Here is a 25,744-nt window from a genome sequence, read left to right on the forward strand (position 1 = left end):
GAGCTTAGTGCTTGGAAAAAATCTTTCATTCCTTTAGAGACAGCATGAAAAGTCAGCTGAGTACAAAACATAGAGAGGAAAACAAGAAGAAAAGGGACACGAAGAGAGGGACACAACCTAGAACAGATAATGGATGTCTATTCTATTAACATTTCTCTATCTGGAGAATGGGGCTGTTTGATGTTGTCTCCATTCAGAGGGGCCCCTGCCTGTCTTTGCCTGGGGCCCCAGCCTTCCTAAATCCGCCCCTGGTTGTATCCGCTCTGATAGGGATTTATTAGACCGACTTTATTACATTTATTTCCTTCTTTATCTCATCCTGAGATGAAAAGCTTCCCAGTAGAAGGTTTGTTTCTGGGGCAGGTCGGCTTTCAGGATAGATCTGAACCTTAGAAACGCTTCAGCCAATCAGCTGTTAGGAAACACTGATTTAAAAATATAAAAACTTAAAACATCAGAACTAAAGAAGCTGGAAACCAAAAAGCCGTTAACACAAAATGTTATTGACACTTTGAACAGTTTTCAAATTATTAATTTTAGTTTTTCCTCCTTCTTGATAAACCAACATTTAATTTATTCTGAATAATGACCTCATACCTGCTGGAAAACGTTCAGCCATGCAGTAAAATAAAGGAGACGGATTCACTGACTCAGCATTTTATTAAAGAATAAACCAACCATTGCCCCCTCCCTGGAAGGGCTTTATGATTATAATAATTGATATTGAATAATTAAACTGTATTGATCTCATGTTGGAGAAATTCCCTCAGGTTTATTGGATCAGAACCAAACATGGAGCAGCAGCATCTATGCGCCATTAATCTGGAATAAACTCCCAGCAGACTGGAAAAGAGCTGAAAGTCTGACTTGGATTTTCTCACTGAAATGTTTTCTATAAACGGACCTTTAATTCCACCAGACCCAGAGATGTGATGAATGGTTTCCATGGAGATGTGATGAATGGTTTCCATGGAGATGTTAGGATGGCCTAGTCAAAGTCCAGACCTAAACCCAACTAAATAAAACTGATTAATTCCAGACAAACCTCAGTAAAATCCCCCCCCCCCCGCTGAACAAAGCCTTCTTATTTCCTTAAATGGCCGGTTGGCGACTCGCTGACTAGTCACCAACAAGTCCAGCTGGTCTCTGGTTCTGGAAGCAGAGACCAGCAGCAGGTTCTGATTCTGGTTCTGAGGGATGAAGACGAGTCGGTTTGGAGCTGCAGCAACATTTATTCAAACATCGTTAATTTTTGAAATATTTTATCAGAAAAATACAATCTGGACGGACCAGAGATTCACAGCTGAAACAGCAGGGGGAGCCGCTGAGTAAAAACTGCACCGCTGGACAGAACCAGTTCTGGCTGATCCACCAGAGGGCGCCAGATCCACCACAGCCTTCATGTTTTCATCGTTTATCACCCGACACTCGTTAAGCAGGGTCCCGGTTCTACCCAGACCTCTTCCACAGGAGTCCACTAGCAGGTCCGAGTCGACCCGTCTATCAGCAGGTTAAACACTCGGCACCAAGTCATCCAGCTCAGATCTGCTGGTTTCAAATCACGCCTCTGTTCTGAGAAGGATGCCGGTACAGAGTCCGGTTCAGATCCGGTTCAGGTCTGGTTCAGGTCCGGTTCAGATCCGGTTCAGATCCGGTTCAGGTCCGGTTAGGGTCCGGTTCAGATCCGGTTCAGGTCCGGTTCAGATCCAGTTCAGGACCGGTTCGGACCGGTTCGGGCCAGATGTGATCACAGAGGAAAATAAATAAAAAGAGAAACTAACAGAACATCTAAAGTCTCTAAAACCTCCAGAACCGGTGGGATCCGGTCCGGTTCTGACCCGACCACTTCAAGGAGGACGGGCTCACTGATCCGGATCCGGATCCAGAACGATAACGGCCACCATCTGTTCCGGGTCAGACGTGGAGCCGGGAGTGGCGAGTCTTCCACCTCCTGGATCGGACTTTGAAGAAGAAGAAGAGGAGCATGAGGACGAGGCAGGAGCAGACGTACAGAACCACACACAGACTCATGTCCACGCTGTTGAAGCCCAGAGCCAGGATCCAAACTCCACCGCCGCCTCCTCCGCTCACTACCTCCTCCTTCTGCTCCCTCGCCCTCCCACCTCCCCCTGCTGCAGCTGGAGGCTCCTGCTGCGGCGCCCTGGTTGGACCGGGAGCAGCAGGGAGCGGCGGGGGGAGCAGGGAGTACCGGGGGGACAGGTTGGCGGCTCCGTAGTGGTGTCGCAGGAACTGGAGGACGTTGTCTTGGTTCCAAACATGGACGCCGTTGTTCTCCTCATGGCAGGCGGGGCAGAGGGCGGGGCTTGGCCACGGGGCTTTGGGGAACAGCGGGTCGTCACTCAGAGAGCCTGAGGAAGAAACATTTCAGATTTTTATGATTTATCACAATATTCCAACAGTTAGGAAAGGAAAACGCCAAGATGGCGCCGCTGAGTCTCGGTTATCAGAAGAGAACTAAGACCAGGACCGGTCCTCAGTTCACTAGAACCTGAGTACGGACTCGTGTTCTCTTATTTTCATTTTGCTCCAGTCAGACCTTCCCTCCATAGATGTTCTTTGTTTAGAATAAAACGGTTTCCTCCTCATATTTAGGTTGGAATTTTACGCCTCTCTGACGTAGCTTGGGCTTTAAAAATGAGCTCCGGTGCTTCGCTGAAGGAAACGTTTGTTTTTGGCGCTAATTATGAAAATATTTCAGATTTTACAGAAAATATGTGAATAAAAAGTTTTTCCTGTCGCAGTTTAAACATATTTTTTACAGCAACAGGGAAGAGATTTCTCACTTTTCACAAGTCGGGACTGGGCCTCAATGTCGCCCCCCAGTGGCGGCTGATCTGTCATTACATGTCTTAAAATCACAAAACTCCAACTTTATCATTTTTTTATTTTATCTGTTAATTTAAATGTTATTCATTTACTTCTGCGGAGCAGAACCGTTTGGACCGACTCGGCGTGGGTTGGTTTACCTGCCAGTCTGGCGTTGACCCGGTTGTGCTGGTTCCACAGCCACAGCACCTCCTCCTCCCGACTCTTCACCTGCTCCATCCCCGCGGCGGCCGCCTGCTCAAAGTGCCGGGCGCATTCCCTGCAGCCGAAGAACGTCCGGATGTAGCGACGCATCACCTGCAGCACCGGGGCAGCCTGGGCCTCCAGACCTGCATGACATCAGACAGCAGGTGAGCTCACCTGGAAGGCATCCAGCTGGCTAACCTCTGGGCGCTCTGTACCTGTGCCGTCCAAGGCGGTGGGCGTGGCTTCGTGCTGGACAGTCAGAACATGGAACAGAGTCCAGAGGGAACACGGGTAACCTCGGAGCCCCGGCCTGCTGCCCTGGCAGCCCACCCAGCGAAGCTCCGCCCCCAGGAACACACCTGAAATCTGAACCAGGTGCAGGAGGGAGTCAGCTGCAGTCCTGTGTGTGTGGCAGAGGGGGGGGCGGGGTGCTCACCTTCATCTTGTTGTCCACCAGGTCCATGACGGCCTGGTAGGGGATCTGCTGCAGAGGCAGGCTGAGCAGCCAATCAGAGAGCGTCTCCATCAGCTTCACCACGGAGCCTCGGCCCGGATAGAGCTGCGGGGGGGGAACCGGGAACCGTCAGGACACCATGAAGGAGACATGGGGGGGGGAATGAGGGATCGATGGGGGAACCGGGAGGGGAACCAGAATCAATCCCAGTTTAACGCGGTCGGTGAACCTCAGGAGGAACACGGCAGCAGGAGAGGATGGAACCATCCCAGAATAACAAAGGCCAGAGAACTGATCCCTGAGGAACGCCACAGAGGATCCGGACCGGATCTCCCTCAGGTCAGAACGGTACCAAACACCCAGGAGAGGCCCAACAGGACCAGAACCCAGGATTCTCCAGAACCTGCTGATCAGCAATAACCCTCCGACTTTTCATCTCTCAACAAATCCATCTTGAAAGACTCCCGCTAATACGTCCGTCTCCGAGCAACCAGCGGGTCGGACCATCGTCACGCCACGTAGGCATGGCGATGGTCCGAAGGGCCTTGGCGGGGCACAGCAAACATGGCTACGCTGGAGGACGCACCTGTGGATAACGCCACATTTTAGCTACAATAGCAACTATTTCTGATTTAAAAAGGATCAAAGAAGCAGTTTGTGCTTTTGATGCTTTTCTTCTGACAGGAAATGAAAAAAGTTTGATTTATCTGCTGGAGGAACTGAAGATGAATCCTAGTCTGATGGTGGCTCTGATTGGCTGAAAGCATAGTATGGAAGGCGGGAACTAGCTGGGACTTCACCCAACCAGCTGGAAGCATTGCACCAACCGTCCCTCCGACAGACAGACTGAACGGCAGCCATCTTAGATTGATAACGTAGAACTAGGCTATCTAGAGCGCGGTTAGATCAGGATGGAGAGGAAGTTCTGAGGTTCTAGCAGAGGTCAGCAGAACGTCCTCCAGCAGCAGGGTCCACTCTAAACCTTCCAGAAAACATCTGCCTAAACCTCCGTTACCTTGGCAACCACAGTGACAAACTCCTTGAAGACATGTAGCTCCTCCCCCTCCAGCGAGCTGTGGGCGGCCAGCTCCACCCTCAGCAGGTAGTGGAGCACCGACTCCAGGTCAGCCGTGTAGACCTTGGACCTGCGGGGACACCCAGGGTTTAACCTCACCGTGTCTGATGGGGCGCCGGCTCAGAGCCGCAGACCCCACCCTCACCTGTCAAAGTCCCTCCATGGTTCTGAGGGCTGTCTGTCCTGCAGCGCCCCCATCTGGGCCGCCTCGGACCTGCGACGCCGCTGAACACCTGGGAGAGTCCTCAGCAGGGAGGAGAAGAAGAAGCGCAGCCTCTTCTCACTGCAGGAGGAAGCAGACCGTGAGGAGAAGCATGAGGAGGAAGCGGACCGTGAGGAGAAGCATGAGGAGGAAGCGGACCGTGAGGAGAAGCATGAGGAGGAAGCAGGCCGTGAGGAGAAGCATGAGGAGGAAGCAGACCGTGAGGAGAAGCATGAGGAGGAAGCGGACCGTGAGGAGAAGCATGAGGAGGAAGCGGACCGTGAGGAGAAGCATGAGGAGGAAGCAGGCCGTGAGGAGAAGCATGAGGAGGAAGCGGACCGTGAGGAGAAGCATGAGGAGGAAGCGGACCGTGAGGAGAAGCATGAGGAGGAAGCAGGCCGTGAGGAGAAGCATGAGGAGGAAGCAGGCCGTGAGGAGAAGCATGAGGAGGAGGCGGACCGTGAGGAGAAGCATGAGGAGGAAGCGGACCGTGAGGAGAAGCATGAGGAGGAAGCGGACCGTGAGGAGAAGCATGAGGAGGAAGCGGACCGTGAGGAGAAGCATGAGGAGGAAGCAGGCCGTGAGGAGAAGCATGAGGAGGAGGCGGACCGTGAGGAGAAGCATGAGGAGGAAGCGGACCGTGAGGAGAAGCATGAGGAGGAAGCGGACCGTGAGGAGAAGCATGAGGAGGAAGCAGGCCGTGAGGAGAAGCATGAGGAGGAAGCGGACCGTGAGGAGAAGCATGAGGAGGAAGCGGACCGTGAGGAGAAGCATGAGGAGGAAGCAGGCCGTGAGGAGAAGCATGAGGAGGAGGCGGACCGTGAGGAGAAGCATGAGGAGGAAGCGGACCGTGAGGAGAAGCATGAGGAGGAAGCGGACCGTGAGGAGAAGCATGAGGAGGAAGCGGACCGTGAGGAGAAGCATGAGGAGGAAGCAGACCGTGAGGAGAAGCATGAGGAGGAAGCGGACCGTGAGGAGAAGCATGAGGAGGAAGCGGACCGTGAGGAGAAGCATGAGGAGGAAGCGGACCGTGAGGAGAAGCATGAGGAGGAAGCGGACCGTGAGGAGAAGCATGAGGAGGAAGCGGACCGTGAGGAGAAGCATGAGGAGGAAGCAGACCGTGAGGAGAAGCATGAGGAGGAAGCAGACCGTGAGGAGAAGCATGAGGAGGAAGCGGACCGTGAGGAGAAGCATGAGGAGGAAGCGGACCGTGAGGAGAAGCATGAGGAGGAAGCAGACCGTGAGGAGAAGCATGAGGAGGAAGCGGACCGTGAGGAGAAGCATGAGGAGGAAGCAGGCCGTGAGGAGAAGCATGAGGAGGAAGCGGACCGTGAGGAGAAGCATGAGGAGGAAGCGGACCGTGAGGAGAAGCATGAGGAGGAAGCGGACCGTGAGGAGAAGCACGAGGAGGAAGCAGACCGTGAGGAGAAGCACGAGGAGGAAGCGGACCGTGAGGAGAAGCACGAGGAGGAAGCAGACCGTGAGGAGAAGCACGAGGAGGAAGCGGACCGTGAGGAGAAGCACGAGGAGGAAGCAGACCGTGAGGAGAAGCACGAGGAGGAAGCGGACCGTGAGGAGAAGCATGAGGAGGAAGCGGACCGTGAGGAGAAGCATGAGGAGGAAGCGGACCGTGAGGAGAAGCATGAGGAGGAAGCGGACCGTGAGGAGAAGCATGAGGAGGAAGCGGACCGTGAGGAGAAGCATGAGGAGGAAGCGGACCGTGAGGAGAAGCATGAGGAGGAAGCGGACCGTGAGGAGAAGCATGAGGAGGAAGCGGACCGTGAGGAGAAGCATGAGGAGGAAGCGGACCGTGAGGAGAAGCATGAGGAGGAAGCGGACCGTGAGGAGAAGCATGAGGAGGAAGCGGACCGTGAGGAGAAGCATGAGGAGGAAGCGGACCGTGAGGAGAAGCATGAGGAGGAGGCGGACCGTGAGGAGAAGCATGAGGAGGAAGCGGACCGTGAGGAGAAGCATGAGGAGGAAGCAGGCCGTGAGGAGAAGCATGAGGAGGAAGCAGACCGTGAGGAGAAGCATGAGGAGGAAGCGGACCGTGAGGAGAAGCATGAGGAGGAAGCAGGCCGTGAGGAGAAGCATGAGGAGGAAGCAGACCGTGAGGAGAAGCATGAGGAGGAAGCGAACCGTGAGGAGAAGCATGAGGAGGAAGCGGACCGTGAGGAGAAGCATGAGGAGGAAGCAGGCCGTGAGGAGAAGCATGAGGAGGAGGCGGACCGTGAGGAGAAGCATGAGGAGGAAGCAGGCCGTGAGGAGAAGCATGAGGAGGAAGCGGACCGTGAGGAGAAGCATGAGGAGGAAGCGGACCGTGAGGAGAAGCATGAGGAGGAAGCGGACCGTGAGGAGAAGCATGAGGAGGAAGCAGACCGTGAGGAGAAGCATGAGGAGGAAGCGAACCGTGAGGAGAAGCATGAGGAGGAAGCAGACCGTGAGGAGAAGCATGAGGAGGAGGCGGACCGTGAGGAGAAGCATGAGGAGGAGGCGGACCGTGAGGAGAAGCATGAGGAGGAAGCGAACCGTGAGGAGAAGCATGAGGAGGAAGCGAACCGTGAGGAGAAGCATGAGGAGGAAGCGGACCGTGAGGAGAAGCATGAGGAGGAAGCGAACCGTGAGGAGAAGCATGAGGAGGAAGCGGACCGTGAGGAGAAGCATGAGGAGGAAGCAGACCGTGAGGAGAAGCATGAGGAGGAAGCGAACCGTGAGGAGAAGCATGAGGAGGAAGCGAACCGTGAGGAGAAGCATGAGGAGGAAGCAGACCGTGAGGAGAAGCATGAGGAGGAAGCGGACCGTGAGGAGAAGCATGAGGAGGAAGCGGACCGTGAGGAGAAGCATGAGGAGGAAGCAGACCGTGAGGAGAAGCATGAGGAGGAAGCAGACCGTGAGGAGAAGCATGAGGAGGAAGCGGACCGTGAGGAGAAGCATGAGGAGGAAGCGAACCGTGAGGAGAAGCATGAGGAGGAAGCAGACCGTGAGGAGAAGCATGAGGAGGAAGCGGACCGTGAGGAGAAGCATGAGGAGGAAGCAGACCGTGAGGAGAAGCATGAGGAGGAAGCGGACCGTGAGGAGAAGCATGAGGAGGAAGCGAACCGTGAGGAGAAGCATGAGGAGGAAGCAGACCGTGAGGAGAAGCATGAGGAGGAAGCGGACCGTGAGGAGAAGCATGAGGAGGAAGCGGACCGTGAGGAGAAGCATGAGGAGGAAGCGGACCGTGAGGAGAAGCATGAGGAGGAAGCGGACCGTGAGGAGAAGCATGAGGAGGAAGCGGACCGTGAGGAGAAGCATGAGGAGGAGGCGGACCTGTTAGGGGACGCCATCGGCTCATAATGGACCAAAAAAAACAAAAACTAATGAAAACTATCAGCCTCGTCTGGAAACACGGACTCTAAGGTTTCATCTAATGGTGGTGAGATGAAGCCGCATTGAACCGTTTGCTTCATCTGAACATGTCACCGCCTGCTGGTGGAAGGCAGAACTACAGTTGGTAATAAAATCTGTTACTTTTTTGCAAAAGTTTTTTTTTTTGTTTTTTCCTCATTTAAGGTCCTTTTAAATTGTAAATGATTAGTGTGTATAAAATATTTTGTAGTTTTTGTTTTTTGTGTAAAATGTCTTCTCCTGATTGGTGCCCGACTTTACACGAGTGAATAAAGGGAATGTGATTGGTCGATTATCAAGGGGGAGGGGTTGTTGAGGCGGAAGGTTTGCAAGCTTTTTGGTTGTGGCCGGTTTGTGGGAAGCATCTTGCTAACCAGTTAGCAACTTAGCGCTAGCAGGTTCCCAATGGGAAATTCCATTGGGACCAAGTAGCACTAAATTGGTGACTTAGAAACGACGCTGTCAAGGAACGCTATGGACAGCGGAAACATGCAAGAGGAGGAGAGTTTAGTGTCGGAGGTCGTGGATGAGTCTCCTCCGTCATCCATTTTTTATTTAGAGGAGGAAAGCGGGGACGAAGATGTTGTGGAAGAGGACGCCAGGGCGGCAGAAGCTTGGTTTGGTGTAGAAGGCTTCCAGCCGTACATGTTTGAGCCCTCGCCTCGCAACGCTGCCAGTTCTGTTAGCTCTACGCCTGCCGAAGACACAGACGTCCATCCCCGTGAACACTGGGACGCAACTCAATGGGAAAGGAAAGGATTCTGGTTTCAACCGTTGCGTATATTAGCTGCGACACATGAATCAAGATGCTATGACTGAAAACATTTGATTGACAGATGACCGTTGATATATGATTGGCTGAATTTAGGTGTTCAGGCTGACGTAGAACTAACTGGCCTGCAGAAGATAACGGAAAAAACACAGATTTTAAGACAGGATTGAAATTTTCTATCTTTTGGGACAATAAAATCTGATAAAGACATTTATATAAATGTTTAAGACTTTAAGGGAGTAGAACCACAAGGAAGCAGCCTAGGGGGAAGTTGACCCCCCCCATGTTTCAGGTGGACCTACCTGTGCATCTGGGCGTGGCTCCCGTTTGGATGCAGCAGGTAGATGGAGGGGAAGGCTGCGATGTTCAGAGCGTCCAGCAGGGGGAGATCAGAGCTCAGAGCTCTCCTCACCAGAACACCTGAGAACTGCAGCAGGTCCAGGATCACCTGAGGAAGCAGATGGAGGTCAGTGGGTCAGAGTCTGCTTCAGGTTCCAGGACCAACCAGCAGCTTCAGATCATCCGCTCTGAGTGACCCAACCAGAACCAAGTGGACCCGAACTGACCTCACGCCCCACGAACGAGTCGGGTTCCTCCAGGATGATGGCGGTGTAGTGATCGGACCTTTGGCCCAGCAAGGGGAGCAGCTGGGCGGAGCTGAACAAACAGACGGGTTAACAGTGACATCATGAGCAGAGTTCTGGTTCTGGTTCTGGCAGAGGTACCTGAACGGCTCCAATGGAGGGCAGCTCTCGGGCCGGTCCAGCGCGGTGTGGTTCTGCAGGATGTCGATCATCAGCTGGCGGACGGACCGGACCTCCCTGTCGGCTCCTGGGAACAGTCAGAGAACGGTTACCGTGGCAACTGCCTTTTGCCACTACCAGAACAACCAAGAACAGAACCAGAACCCTGAGAAAGTGGATTAGAACCGGGTCAGGGTCCAGTTCCCCGGCCCGGTTCTGATGAAACCAGAGCTGAGCTACGTGGGTCAGCAGAGGTCGGATTTTATGCTGCGGTTCTGATCTCTGTTGCCGGTTCTCTTCTAAACCAGAACCCAAACAGAATCGAAGACCAGACTAAACAGTTCGAATGGACCCGACGCTCCAGAACCATGACTCTGGTACCATCAGAACTCCAGGTGGTCCAAACTGGGTTTCAGCCCAGAGTTGTACAGAACAGAACCGGACGGGATCATCTCACCTCTGTAGATCGTCCCTCTGTCCGTCGGTTCCCCATGAGCCCGGAAATACTGCAGAGAAGACAGAGGGGGGCGTTACCGGGCCGCTCCAGCAGGGGGCGGAGCCTCAACCGGGCCGGGTCACAGTCCTACCTTAAAGGTCGGGTAGAACTTGATGCCGAACTCTTTGCAGACGTCGAAGTTCTCCTCCTGGGCGCAGTCCAGCACAGCCAGTCCGATGGCGCCCTGCCAGTCTGACACAGACAGAACCCATCAGAACCAGAACCAGAACCCGCCCTCTAACTCAGAGGTTCAGTTGTTTGTTTACACAAGTGTAAACAAACAGGAATTTAGTTTAGAACAGCTCTCTGGATTATTTCATTTTTTAAAGTGCAGCCTTGATCAGGTCAGCAGCTGTTGAGCTGCTGCCTCCAGATCCTGAAGAACTCGCTTCTCTTGGCTCAGGGGGAAAAAAGTGCAAAAGGTGCATTGTAAGAAAAAATTTGCACTACTTTTTCATCGAGTGGATCAGGGGTGGGCCATTCCAGTTCCTGGGGGCCGCTAACCTGCAGCCCTTAGTCTGACTCCCCTGGATCCAGTAATTAGATGATTGAGAGGATTCTGGAGGAACTAGATGCCTCCTGAGGAGGCATCTAGTTCCCCCCCCCACCACACTAGATCATGGGTGTCACACTGGTTCCAGAGAGGACCGTGTGGCTCCTGCTCTAGAGGTTCAAACACTGACCTCTGGAGCAGGACGGCGTATCCATTATATAGTGGTTAGACACTGGGACACAGAAATTGTTCCAGGATGAGATGATGACCTCTGACCCCAACAGCTGCTCTCAATGGGAACATGTTTGCACAGGGACCGATGTGTGCGGCTGCAGGGGGCGTGAACGGCAGCTGGTTCCCCTCCCTGATTCCCCAGAGACTCGTGGAGACAGATGGACCTGAAGGTTCTTTTAGTTCTCAGGCTCCTCTCCTGTGGAACCAACTACCAGTTTTAGTCCGTGAGGCAAACACCCTGTCTACTTTTAAGGCTAGACTTAAAACTTTCCTTTTTGATAAAGCTTATAGTTAGGGTGGCTCAGGTTATCCTGATCTATCTCTATAGTTATGCTGCTATAGGCTTAGACTGCTGGAGGACATAGGGACCCCTTTTTCATCATTCTGCTTCATTCTATCTCTTTTCTCCCACTCTGCAGAATCTGTTAGTTCAATCTCTAACCTTCTGCTCTCTCTGCTTTTCCTCAGAGTAGCTTTGCCTCGTCTGTTCCTGTTTGGCTGTGACGTCATCCAGGAAAGAAACATCAGCTGTGCTGCTTCTATCAACACCCTTGTTTGTAGATGTTGGAGATCGGCCTGTTTTCCAGTGTGGTCCTGTTTCTCTGACCGTGACTGAGTGGATGTGCTCTCTTCGTCCTCTGGCATGGGAGCTGCCTTGGAGCTCGTCTGCCTGGCTGTGTGTTTCCTGGACGGGGCCGCCTTTTACAGCTGCTTTTTCTATGTCTGTTTCTGTCTCCTTGAACCCCAGTCGGCCTCGGCAGATGGCCGCTCACACTGAGCCTGGTTCTGCTGGAGGTTTCTTCCTGTTAAAAGGGAGTTTTTCCTCTCCACTGTCGCTACAAGCATGCTTAGTGTGGGGGATTGTATTTGAGTCAATGAGTCAATGCAATCAACTGGTTTTCCTTAGATAGAAAACTTTGTATCAATTTGACTGTATGATCTGGTTGAACTGTAAAGTGCCTTGAGATGACATGTGTTGTGAATTTGGCGCTATATAAATAAACTGAATTGAATTGAATTGAAGGTCTGGTTCCCACGGTGGACCTCTGAGCAAAGGTCACGTGACCCGCCTGGCTGTTCAGGTAAAGAACCGAACCATGAAACCCAAACATGGAGGAAACCGCAGCACCACTTTGATCTGGATGATCACCTGTCAGTCACCTGATGCTGACCGGAAGTACACCTGTTGGCGCTGCTAGCAGCAGCAGCTAAAGCTAATCAGCAGCTGTTATCTCTGCTAGCAGCAGCTAAAGCTAATCAGAAGCTCTTTGGAAAAACGCCCGTTTAAAGCTTCATGGTTCCATTAACAACAAAGCTGCCGATCTAAAACCCCGCGAGACAATTGCTCAGTAATATTTAAGATAAGAGCTGGATAGAAATCAAACCAACGCCGAATGGACCAGAACCTGCCTCCCGGTCCGGTTCTTGTCCGGTTACTCCTAGAACACCTGTTAGTTTCCAGTTTTAATGAAAAGTTTGTAAGGTGACTAATTGTGGACGGAGTCTGGCCCAGCTGCTGAACACGGAAATACAACAGCCAGTTTGGACCGGGTACCTTTGACGTCGTGGGCCAGCGCCCTCCACGTGCTGGAGTACTGGATGCAGTGACCGCACCAGGAGGAGTAGAACTGGAGCAGCCAGGCCGAGGACGAGTTGGTAACGGTGGGCTTCAGGCTGTCGCTGCTCAGGATCACCAGCGGATCCTCCTCCGAGTACAGCCGCCCGGAGGCGCCCAGAGAGCCGCGGCAGAGCCAGAGGAAGCCCGCCGCCTGGAGCCACAGCCGGAACATCTGCGGTGTTCTCCGGCTGTCAGAGATCCACAAAGGTTCTGCCCGAAACCAGACGCCTGATCGGGGGAGACATGAACGCAGCGTCACGAGCTGCTGGAGATTCAGAGAGGAGAACGGAGAACAGAGGTGTCACTCTGACCAATTTCCTGCAGAGATGGAGGAGGAGGAGGCTGATCCTGGGGGTCAAAGGTGACTGTTAGCAGCCTCCTGGGGAGTTTTATGAAATACTTATCTGCTGCTGTGGGAGGAAAAAGGAAATATGATAAAACAACCGATGAAAGTCAGCAGCATATATGTCTCTGGTTGTCATGGTGATACCTTTGGAACAGGTGGAATCTCATCCAAAAATAATTGGGTTCACTAATGTGGTTAAAACAGTTTAACCCTGCTTTGGTTTTTATGAAATTATAACAAAGAGCAGGAGATGTTGTTTAAACTGAGAGATGGAGGCATCATTTATCCTTTTCACCTCTGATTTTTTTTCCATTACCAGACATGTAAGATGTAATTACTATAACAATGTCATAAATCCATGTATATCACATGTTCATCATCAGTTTAGCACTTTTGGCTCATCTTTATTATTCTGCTCCTTTAACACATTAATTTTATTGTGATGGATTGTATTATTTATTCTAAGTTAAAGTTAATCTACTGATGCTATGAAACAGCCAGTCTGTGTCAAAGTTATTAATTTATCTTTATTAAGTCTTAAGTCCCTGAAAATGAGAACATTATTGTTGTTCGATGCTGTAGCACAACGATTGTTTACATTGCGACCGGTCTAATTAGGGAGTACCAATATGGCGGCCGGTGGCTTCACTCAACCCGTAATACCAAACGGCCCATCAGAATCCAGGGAATAAACAGAGATCAGCGGGTCGGTTCTTCTCCCAGCGTCCTGTCAGACTGTTGGATCGCCGGAAGTTCTGGAGGTATTTTATTTTATTATTCAATATGATTCAATATCCGCTTTTAAACTCAGGTTTTCCTCATTTCCAGCGGGATGTTTAGGAAAATTCTAAATAAGAAATATTCATATAGCTAATAATTAAGGAAGGTTTTTATGTTTCTTGGAAAGTTTTAGATGATCTCTGAGCCTGAAGTCAGTCACTTCTTTAATAGACGATCTTTTTTAAAGTGACGCAGTAGAAGACGCATCAGAGGTGCTGCGTTCAATGCCCTCGGAGATTGTTCGACTCGTAGACATGAGTATGATTTTCTATTATTTCTATAGTTCGATTTATGGAAACAAGTTAACATGATGGCGGACTGGAACCAGTATGGCTATACTGGGATGATGATGATGATGATGATGATGATGATGATGGACTCTAAATATGGAAAAAAATTAAGCTTAAAAAAAGTTAGATTCTGTTCAGTTGGTTTTTCTCCCGGTTTGGATCCAGAAGCTAAAGATGAAATTTTAACTTCAACATTTTATTAATAAAATCTAAATCCATATTCTGCGCTGAAATCAGATTTGATCTTTACTGTTTCCGGTTGTGTGTTCCTGAATGTGGTGGAGCTCGCGGGCTCCCCCTGCAGGTTAAATTCATTTCACTTTATTTCTATATCGGAAATAAAAGATGCGCAGCAACGTTTTCACAACTTAACAACCGCGCTACTTCCGGCGTCCCGTTGCCATGACAACCGCTTCACTCCAGGCGCGAGGACGAAGGAACGGAGATCGGGTGAAACCAGGTGAGCTTCCGCTTCTTTCAGCTGCTGGTTTCGGACCGGAACAAAGAGAGACACTGAGGTTCGGTTCGGTTCATTGTGTGGAATTGGCCTGATGTCCCTTCGGATCCGACAATAATCGAGTCCGTTTCCTCCCAGAACTTTTTCTACGTGCTGGCATGTCTGACGTCAGAGGAAGTATGACATCACCGCGGCTGGGCGTGGTCAGAAAATCGATGCTGATGGACCCTCTGCTGATAAAGGTAAAGCTCACCGGATCCGGAAATAACCGGCTGGTTCCAGCCCAGGGTCCAGCTTCCTCCACCTGTTGGTGGGCGGAGCCTATGATGACAGGTTAGGGTTTGGATCAGAACCAGAGGAACCATAGATAGCCCATGTTTGTTCTGCAGAACAGAACCAGCTGGAGATTCGGACTGGTTCCCATAACAGGAACCGGTCCATCCAGGTCCAAAGGCCCGGATTCTGTTCAGCCCGGTCCGATTCACTCCTGCAGCCAGAACATCTAACTGGTTCTGCTGAGCTCTAGTCCGACTGAACTTGTGGTTCTACAGAACTTAACCGGTTCTGATCCGTGTCCAGAACCAGAACAACCAGATCAGAAGGTTTGGCAGTGAAGCCCTGTGCTTCTGGGCCAGGAACCTCGACCCGCTAGGAGCTTCTGAGCCAGAACCCAGCCCAGTTATCCAGAGCAACATACTGTACATCATCGAGGTCCAGTTCAAACCATCAGGTCCGATCCATCAGAACAGGGTCGCCTTCTGGTTCTGGATCAGACAGACTGAGCTCCTCACAACGTGGTTCTTAATGTTACCTTCATGATCAGAGCCTCCACACAGGATGATGATGATGGTGATGATGGTGATGAAGATGATGATGGTGATGATGAAGATGGTGATGATGGTGATGGTGATGATGGTGATGATGATGGTGATGGCGATGATGAAGATGGTAATAATGGTGATGATGATGAGGATAGTGATGATGAAGATGATGATGGTGATGATGATGGTGATGATGATGATGAAGTAGATGGCGATGATGACGATGATGGTGATGATGATGATGGCGATGATGTAGATGATGATGGTGATGAAGATGATGGCGATGATGATGATGATGATGGTGATGATGAAGATGGTGATGATGATGATGATGATGGTGGTGATGATGATGGTGATGAAAATGTGATGATGGTTATGATGGTCGTGATGATGAAGATGATGGTTGATGATGAAGATGATGATGGTGATGATGAAGATGATGATGGTGATGAAGATGATGGTGATGATGATGATGATGGTGATGATGATGATGATGGTGATGAAGATAATGGTGATGATGTAGGTGATGAAGATGATCGTGATGATGATGATGGTGGTGATGATGGTAGTGATGATGATGATGGTGGTAATGATGTTGGTGATGATGAAGATGATGATGATGATGGTAGTGATGATGATGGTGGTATTGATGATGATGATGATGGCGATGATGACGATGATGTAGATGATGATGGTGATGAAGATGGTGATGAAGATGATGATGGCGACGATGATGGTGATGATGATGATGGCGATGATGGTGATGAAGATGATGGTGATGATGTAGGTGATGAAGATGATCGTGATGATGGTGATGATGGTAGTGATGATGATGGTGGTAATGATGATGATGGTGATGATGATGATGGTGGTGATGTAGATGATGATGATGATGTTGGTGATGATGATGATGGTGATGATGATGGTAATGATGATGATGGTGATTATGATGATGGTGATGATGATGGTGGTAATGATGATGATGATGATGGTGATGAAGATGATGGTGATGATGTAGGTGATGAAGATGATTGTGATGATGATGATGATGGTGATGACGATGGTGATGATGATGATGGCGATGATGATGATGGTGATGATGATGATGGTGATGTAGATGGTGATGATGGTGGTAATGATGATGATGGTGATGATGATGATGGCGATGATGGTGATGATGAAGATGATGGTGATGATGGTAGTGATGATGATGGTGGTAATGATGATGATTGTGATGATGATGATGGTGGTGATGTAGATGATGATGATGATGTTGGTGATGATGATGGTGATGATGATGTAGATGATGATGTTGGTGATGATGATGGTGATTATGATGATGTTGGTGGTGATGATGATGATGGTGATTATGATGATGATGGTGATGAAGATGATGGTGATGATGATGATGTAGATGATGATGATGATGTTGGTGATGATGATGGTGATTATGATGATGTTGGTGATGATGATGATGGTGATTATGATGATGATGGTGATGAAGATGATGGTGATGATGATGGTGATTATGATGATGTTGGTGATGATGAAGATGATGATGATGATGATGGTAGTGATGATGATGGTGGTATTGATGATGATGATGGTGATGATGATGATGGCGATGATGACGATGATGTAGATGATGATGGTGATGAAGATGGTGATGAAGATGATGATGGCGATGATGACGATGATGGTGATGATGATGATGATGGTGATGATGGTGATGATGATGGTGATGAAGATGATGGTGATGATGTAGGTGATGAAGATGATCGTGATGATGGTGGTAATGATGATGATGGTGATGGTGGTAATGATGATGATGGTGATGATGATGGTGGTAATGATGGTGATGATGATGGTGATGAAGATGATCGTGATGATGGTGATGATGATGGTGATGATGATGGTGGTAATGATGATGATGGTGATGATGATGATGGTGATGATGATGGCGATGATGATGATGGTGGTAATGATGATGATGGTGATGATGATGATGATGATGGTGGTGATGTAGATGATGATGATGGTGATGATGAAGATGATGGTGATGATGGTGATGATGGTGATGATGGTAGTGATGATGATGGTGGTAATGATGATGATGGTGATGATGATGATGGTGGTGATGTAGATGATGATGTAGATGATGATGATGATGTTGGTGATGATGATGGTGATGATGATGAAGTAGATGATGATGATGATGGTGATTATGATGATGTTGGTGATGATGATGATGATGGTGATTATGATGATGATGGTGATGAAGATGATGGTGATGATGATGGTAATGATGAAGATGATGATGATGGTGGTAATGATGATGGTGATTATGATGATGTTGGTGATTATGATGATGATGGTGATTATGATGATGATGGTGATGAAGATGATGGTGATGATGATGGTGATGATGATGGTAATGATGAAGATGATGATGATGGTGGTAATGATGATGATGTTGGTGATGATGATGGTGATTATGATGATGATGGTGATTATGATGATGTTGGTGATGATGATGATGATGATGGTGATTATGATGATTATGATGATGTTGGTGATTATGATGATGATGGTGATTATGATGGTGATTATGATGATGATGTTAGTGATGATGATGGTGATTATGATGATGATGGTGATGAAAATGATGATGATGATGTTGGTGATGATGATGGTGATTATGATGATGTTGGTGATTATGATGGTGATGATGATGATGATGGTTATTATGATGATGATGTTAGTGATGATGATGGTGATGAAAATGATGATGATGATGATGATGATGATGGTGATTATGATGATGTTGGTGATTATGATGGTGATTATGATGATGATGGTGATGATGATGATGTTGGTGATGATGATGATGATGATGATGATGGTGATTATGATGATGATGTTAGTGATGATGATGGTGATTATGATGATGATGGTGATGAAAATGATGATGATGATGGTGGTAATTGACGATGATGTTAGTGATGATGATGGTGATTATGATGATGATGGTGATTATGATGATGTTGGTGATGATGATGATGGTGATTATGATGATGATGGTGATGAAAATGATGATGATGATGTTGGTGATTATGATGGTGATTATGATGATGTTGGTGATTATGATGGTGATGATGATGATGATGGTGGTTATGATGATGATGTTAGTGATGATGATGGTGATGAAAATGATGATGATGATGATGGTGATTATGATGATGTTGGTGATTATGATAGTGATTATGATGATGTTGGTGATTATGATGGTGATGATGATGATGTTGGTGATTATGATGGTGATGATGATGATGTTGGTGATTATGATGGTGATTATGATGATGTTGGTGATTATGATGATGATGGTGATGATGATGATGTTGGTGATGATGATGATGATGATGGTGATTATGATGATGATGTTAGTGATGATGATGGTGATTATGATGATGATGGTGATGAAAATGATGATGATGATGATGGTGGTAATGATGATGATGTTAGTGATGATGATGGTGATTATGATGATGATGGTGATGAAGATGATGATGATGGTGGTAATGATGATGATGTTAGTGATGATGATGATGGTGATTATGATGATGATGGTGATGAAGATGATGATGATGATGGTGGTAATGATGATGATGTTGGTGATGATGGTGATGATGATGATGTTGGTGATGATGGTGATGATGATGATGTTGGTGATGATGATGATGGTGATTATGATGATGGTGATGAAGATGATGGTGATGATGATGGTAATGATGAAGATGATGATGATGATGGTGGTAATGATGATGATGTTGGTGATGATGATGGTGATTATGATGATGATGATGGTGATTATGATGATGATGTTGGTGATGATGATGGTGATTATGATGATGTTGGTGATGATGATGATGATGGTGATGATGATGGTGATTATGATGATGATGATGATGGTGGTAATGATGATGATGGTGATGATGATGATGATGGTGGTAATGATGATGATGATGTTGGTGATGGCGATGATGTAGATGATGATGATGAAGATGATGAAGATGATGGTGATGGTGAAGATGATGGTGATGATGATGTAGATGATGATGGAGATGATGGCGATGGAGTAGATGATGATGGTAATGATGAAGATGATGATGATGATGGTGGTAATGATGATGATGTTGGTGATGATGATGGTGATTATGATGATGTTGGTGATGATGATGATGATGGTGATGATGATGGTGATTATGATGATGATGATGATGGTGGTAATGATGATGATGGTGATGATGATGATGGTGATTATGATGATGTTGGTGATGATGATGATGATGATGGTGATGATGATGGTGATTATGATGATGATGATGATGGAGATGATGGCGATGGAGTAGATGATGATGGTAATGATGAAGATGATGATGATGATGGTGGTAATGATGATGATGTTGGTGATGATGATGGTGATTATGATGATGTTGGTGATGATGATGGTGATGATGATGGTGATTATGATGATGATGATGATGGTGGTAATGATGATGATGGTGATGATGATGATGATGGTGGTAATGATGATGATGATGTTGGTGATGGCGATGATGTAGATGATGATGATGAAGATGATGAAGATGATGGTGATGGTGAAGATGATGGTGATGATGATGTAGATGATGATGGAGATGATGGCGATGGAGTAGATGATGATGGTGATGATGGTGGTAATGATGATGATGTTGGTGATGGCGATGATGTAGATGATGATGATGAAGATGATGAAGATGATGGTGATGGTGAAGATGATGGTGATGATGATGTAGATGATGATGGTGATGATGGCGATGGAGTAGATGATGATGGTGATGGTGATGATGGTGGTAATGATGATGATGTTGGTGATGGCGATGATGTAGATGATGATGATGAAGATGATGAAGATGTTTCCAGTCTGTTGTGTGTCCAGGCGCCTCTGGGAAGGGCCCGGTCCAGGGGTTTAGCTCTTCCTGGTCCAGATTTTACCTACGGAATCAGAAGCTCAATCAACGATGGAGGCGTGGCTGAAGGTAAGCCAGAACCTACTGGACCTATTAGACCTACTGGACCACCTGACCCACTGGACCTATTGGAGCTGGTTTCCTCAGAACCATGTGATCCTTGATCTTCTGACTCTTTGGTTCTTCTGATGCCGTGTCTGTTTTCAGCCATATCCAGCTGGAAGGTTCATACCAGGCGGGAAGAGTCCACCCAGAAGCGAGACTTTGTGTCTTTGAACCGGGATGCCGTCAAGTCGGGACTGGTGAAGTCCAAGAGGCTGAGCCAGAACCGGGTTCAACAGACCCAGACCCACACAGCAAGGCAGCAACACAGCAGAACCTTTCAGCACCAGCCAGTGGTACCGGACACCAGGTTTGGAGTCAAAACCAGGTGAGAAAAGGATCATGTGACTGATTGTTGGTGCCTGATTGGTAGTTAACAGCTGACGGACATCTGATCAGGCCGTCCACGCCGCTGGCCGACATCCTGTCCAATCAGTACGCCCACCGCTGGATGGAAAAACAGCTGGAGAGGAATCAAACCAGCAACCACAGACCCACGGTGAGAGACTGAACTGACCCGATCACCCAGAACCACGATCTGCTGCTGTGAGGACAGCAGCGTTTAGCAGCAGAGGACAGTTCAGTCCAAACATGCTTCTTAGACTGACTCTGGGTCCTAAACACCGACTACAGCAGAGGACGATGGTGGAGTTTCCTCCAGGGGGCGCTATATATTCAATACAGACTAAAACCGATCAAACGTATACTATCTAATCACACCAGTATATTTATATGAATGCCAACAACAAAAAATATTATAAAAACACTTTATAAAAACTAACATGACTTCATGTCCAGCAGGTTTACTTTCTGTCCTTCTGAGGCTGTGAAGGTAAATCTGTGTTTTCCATTCTCCAATATGGCGTCACAAACCTAAAATAATAATCGACCAGTTTAATAATGGAGAAGCTATCAGTCAGCTTTAGATATTCTCATATAAAAAATATTTATTTTCTGAGAATGGGTTTGTTTAAGAACAACTATCCAAATGAACAAACATGTAGAAAAAGCAGACTAGATTCTATTATTTTCCATGTGAATCCCAGATTGTTCGTTCTTCTTTTCTACAAAGTTCTTTAAATCAGTCCTAGCTGTCTTTATCCACGCTGGATCACATCCTGACCTTTGAAATAGCCTCGCTGCACGCAGTTAACCTAGCTACATGCAGTTAGCCTCGCTACATGCAGTTAACCTAGCCACATGCAGTTAGCCTGGCTACATGCAGTTAGCCTCGCTACATGCAGTTAGCCTGGCTACATGCAGTTGGCCTAACTACATGCAATTAGCATAGCTACATGCAGTTAGCCTGGCTACATGCAGTTAGCCTCGCTACATGCAGTTAGCCTCGCTACATGCAGTTAGCCTTGCTACATGCAGTTAGCCTGGCTACATGCAGTTGGCCTAACTACATGCAATTAGCCTAGCTACATGCAGTTAACCAAGCTACATGCAGTTAGCCTGGCTACACGCATTAGCCTAGCTACATGCAGTTAGCCTGGCTACATGCATTTAGCTTAGCTGCATGCAGTTAGCCTACCTACATGCAGTTAGCCTGGCTACATGCAATTACCCTAGCTGCATGCAGTTAGCGTAGTTTCATGCAATTAGCCTAGCTACATGCAGTTAGCCTGGCTACATGCAGTTAGCCTAGCTACATGCAGTAAGCCTGGCTACATGCATTAGTCTAGCTACATGCAGTTAGCCTCGCTGCATGCAGTTAGCCTCGCTGCATGCAATTAGCCTAGCTGCATGCAGTTAGCCTAGCTACATGCAGTAAGCCTGGCTACATGCATTAGCCTAGCTGCATGCAGTTAGCCTGGCTGCATGCAGTTGGCCTAACTACATGCAATTAGCCTGGCTACATGCAGTTAACCAAGCTACATGCAGTTAGCCTGGCTACATGCATTAGCCTAGCTACATGCAGTTAGCCTGGCTACATGCAGTAAGCCTAGCTGCATGCAGTTAACCTAGCTACATGCAGTTAGCCTCGCTACATGCAGTTAGCCTAACTACATGCAATTAGCCAAGCTACATGCAGTTAGACAAGCTACAAGCAGTTAGCCTGGCTACACGCATTAGCCTAGCTACATGCAGTTAGCCTGGCTACATGCATTTAGCTTAGCTGCATGCAGTTAGCCTAGCTACATGCAGTTAGACTGGCTACATAGAATTACCCTAGCTGCATGCAGTTAGTGTAGTTTAATGCAATTAGCCTAGCTACATGCAGTTAGCCTGGCTACATGCAGTTACGCTAGCTACATGCAGTAAGCCTGGCTACATGCATTAGCCTAGCTACATGCAGTTAGCCTCGCTGCATGCAGTAAGCCTAGCTACATGCAGTAAGCCTGGCTACATGCATTAGCCTAGCTGCATGCAGTTAGCCTGGCTACATGCAGTTAGCCTGGCTGCATGCAGTTGGCCTAACTACATGCAATTAGCCTGGCTACATGCAGTTAACCAAGCTACATGCAGTTAGCCTGGCTACATGCATTAGCCTAGCTACATGCAGTTAGCCTGGCTACATGCAGTTAGCCTAGCTGCATGCAGTTAGCCTAGCTACATGCAGTTAGCCTGGCTACATGCAATCACCCTAGCTGCATGCAGTTAGCGTAGCTACATGCAATTAGCCTAGCTACATGCAGTTAGCCTGGCTACATGCAGTTAGCCTAGCTACATGCATTAGCCTAGCTACATGCAGTTAGCCTAGCTGCATGCAGTTAGCCTAGCTACATGCAGTAAGCCTGGCTACATGCATTAGCCTAGCTGCATGCAGTTAGCCTGGCTACATGCAGTTAGCCTGGCTGCATGCAGTTGGCCTAACTACATGCAATTAGTCTGGCTACATGCAGTAAGCCTAGCTGCATGCAGTTAACCTAGCTACATGCAGTTAGCCTCGCTACATGCAGTTAGCCTAACTACATGCAATTAGCCTAGCTACATGCAGTTAGACAAGCTACAAGCAGTTAGCCTGGCTACACGCATTAGCCTAGCTACATGCAGTTAGCCTGGCTACATGCATTTAGCTTAGCTGCATGCAGTTAGCCTAGCTACATGCAGTTAGACTGGCTACATAGAATTACCCTAGCTGCATGCAGTTAGCGTAGTTTAATGCAATTAGCCTGGCTACATGCATTAGCCTAGCTACATGCAGTTAGCCTCGCTGCATGCAGTTAGCCTAGCTACATGCAGTAAGCCTGGCTACATGCATTAGCCTAGCTGCATGCAGTTAGCCTGGCTACATGCAGTTAGCCTGGCTGCATGCAGTTGGCCTAACTACATGCAATTAGCCTGGCTACATGCAGTTAACCAAGCTACATGCAGTTAGCCTGGCTACATGCATTAGCCTAGCTACATGCAGTTAGCCTGGCTACATGCAGTTAGCCTAGCTGCATGCAGTTAGCCTAGCTACATGCAGTTAGCCTGGCTACATGCAATCACCCTAGCTGCATGCAGTTAGCGTAGCTACATGCAATTAGCCTAGCTACATGCAGTTAGCCTGGCTACATGCAGTTAGCCTAGCTACATGCATTAGCCTAGCTACATGCAGTTAGCCTCGCTGCATGCAGTTAGACTCGCTCCATGCAATTAGCCTGGCTACATGCAGTTAGCCTCGCTGCATGCAGTTAGACTCGCTCCATGCAATTAGCCTGGCTACATGCAGTTAGCCTAGCTAAATGTATTAGCCTAGCTACATGCAGTTAGCCTCGCTGCATGCAGTTAGCCTAGCCTTGGAGCTAAACCAGGTCCTGGAAAAAGACTGAGTGAACTGTGTCCATCTGTCTTTGGACTGATGATTAATTTTTTCTGACGTCACCTCTTGCCATATAGAGCTCTTCTATCCTTCTGTATTGCAGAGGAGCTGCTGCGTATGGACAAGTTTTGACGAGAGTCAATGGGCAGATTTTTACGCTGTACGGCAGCGAAAAAACTAAAAAGCTCTACTCATCATCATCAAATATTAAATATTTATCTGAGATAAATATTCATCAATATATTTCCAAATATTTTAATTTGTTTTTTTTTATGTCTTAATAAAGGTCATTGTGTGGGTGGGGCGGCGCCCTCTATTGGCCAGCCGCCACTGGATGTGGACGAACCTTTAGCCACTAGGGGGCACTAGACCTTAACTTCCAGCAGCTTTGATTAAAGGAAACATTTTCTTGTTTCAGAATAAAGCGGGTAAATTTGCAGAAACCAAAAGCAGCCTGCTAAGGAGGAACAGACCTCTGCCCGTCTCACAGACACCTTTCAAGCTGCCGCAGTTCTCACAGGTAAAAAAACACACCTGCTCTCCAAGCTCCGCCCTGACCCCTCCATAGAGCTCTGCAGGGTGTCGCCATTTTTAGAAGAGTGTCCCACAATGAACCTTGAAAAGCAGTGATCATCTGTCCGAACCAGCTGGTTCTGGTTCAGTATAACAGTCACTATAAAGTCCACTGTGTAGTGATGGGGGGGTCAGAGGTCAGGGTGGACCTTCAGGAACAGCCTTTACTTTGATTCTGGATCCTTTTGTCTCCCCCTTCCTGATTCATGGAGTTCTGCTCAGCTACCTGTTCAGGTTCTGGTTCTGGTTGTGTTGGACCGCTGATAGCCTCTGCTCCTCCTACAGGTCCCTCCAGCTCTGGACACCTTCAGGGACCCAGGGGCCCGGCCTCGGGCCCTCAAAGCTCCTCAGCAGCCACAGACCCAGAGAGGAGGTCCTGATCATGGGACAAACAGTCTGGACTGATCCGGATCAGAACCGGACATGTTAACACCCCTCCTAATAAAGCAGAGATGTTTTCATCAGAACCGAGTCCAGTTTGGTTCTTCTAGATTCTGGTTCCAGGTCCATTTTTCCATCAGGGAGGAATTCTGCCAGGTGGTACGAAGTTCGGCCCGATCCCGTTTGAGAATAGAAATAAAAACAATAGAATTTGACCCGACTGGTTCTAATTCAACTATTGAAACGATGTATGAGGTTCTATGGCAGGCCGTTTTGACATTTATTAGCTTGACTGAATATTTAATCCAAATGTCTCAAATGCATTTTTTACTAAACAAAATGAAAATCTCAGATATCTAAAATAAACATTCTTACAATCTAAAACTGAATTCTACGCTGCCAGACAGCTGCTGCTGCTGCCTGCGTCCTCACTAGAACTATAGAAAGTAGATCAGACGGCTGATCCAGACGCTGCTGCCTGCGTCCTCACTAGAACTATAGAAAGTAGATCAGACAGCTGATCCAGACGCTGCTGCCTGCGTCCTCACTAGAACTATAGAAAGTAGATCAGACAGCTGATCCAGACGCTGCTGCCTGCGTCCTCACTAGAACTATAGAAAGTAGATCAGACAGCTGATCCAGACGCTGCTGCCTGCGTCCTCACTAGAACTATAGAAAGTAGATCAGACAGCTGATCCAGACGCTGCTGCCTGCGTCCTCACTAGAA

The 25,744-nt window shown here is 48.1% G+C and overlaps 2 protein-coding genes across 3 annotated transcripts; one reads left to right on the top strand and one right to left on the bottom strand.

Annotated features, from left to right (window-relative positions):
- Window positions 1–1,686: 1,686 nt before the first annotated feature.
- On the bottom strand, window positions 1,687–12,798 carry qsox2 (quiescin Q6 sulfhydryl oxidase 2). The gene is made up of 12 exons (XM_038275299.1): window positions 12,445–12,798; window positions 10,254–10,354; window positions 10,124–10,172; window positions 9,649–9,754; window positions 9,490–9,580; window positions 9,226–9,371; window positions 4,708–4,845; window positions 4,503–4,632; window positions 3,470–3,592; window positions 3,249–3,399; window positions 2,988–3,176; window positions 1,687–2,369 (listed from the first exon to the last, which is right to left on the bottom strand). The coding sequence occupies exons 1-12, from the start codon at window positions 12,677–12,679 to the stop codon at window positions 1,915–1,917; spliced, it is 1,914 nt and encodes a 637-aa protein (XP_038131227.1). The 5' UTR covers window positions 12,680–12,798; the 3' UTR covers window positions 1,687–1,914.
- cfap77 (cilia and flagella associated protein 77) lies at window positions 11,014–25,100 on the top strand. 2 transcript variants are annotated; one of them, XM_038275300.1, is made up of 8 exons: window positions 11,014–11,059; window positions 11,914–12,868; window positions 14,519–14,622; window positions 20,180–20,279; window positions 20,418–20,640; window positions 20,712–20,811; window positions 24,482–24,583; window positions 24,922–25,100. In XM_038275300.1, the coding sequence occupies exons 2-8, from the start codon at window positions 12,751–12,753 to the stop codon at window positions 25,039–25,041; spliced, it is 867 nt and encodes a 288-aa protein (XP_038131228.1). In that variant the 5' UTR covers window positions 11,014–11,059; window positions 11,914–12,750; the 3' UTR covers window positions 25,042–25,100. The 2 variants fall into 2 exon arrangements, with proteins under 2 accessions (XP_038131228.1, XP_038131229.1); XM_038275301.1 differs by lacking the exons at window positions 11,014–11,059; window positions 11,914–12,868 and adding an exon at window positions 14,188–14,383.
- Window positions 25,101–25,744: the final 644 nt, after the last annotated feature.

The sequence above is a fragment of the Cyprinodon tularosa genome, unplaced genomic scaffold (genome assembly GCF_016077235.1).
Source record: "Cyprinodon tularosa strain WSP-4 unplaced genomic scaffold, ASM1607723v1 ctg951, whole genome shotgun sequence".
Taxonomy (NCBI): Eukaryota; Metazoa; Chordata; class Actinopteri; order Cyprinodontiformes; family Cyprinodontidae; genus Cyprinodon; species Cyprinodon tularosa.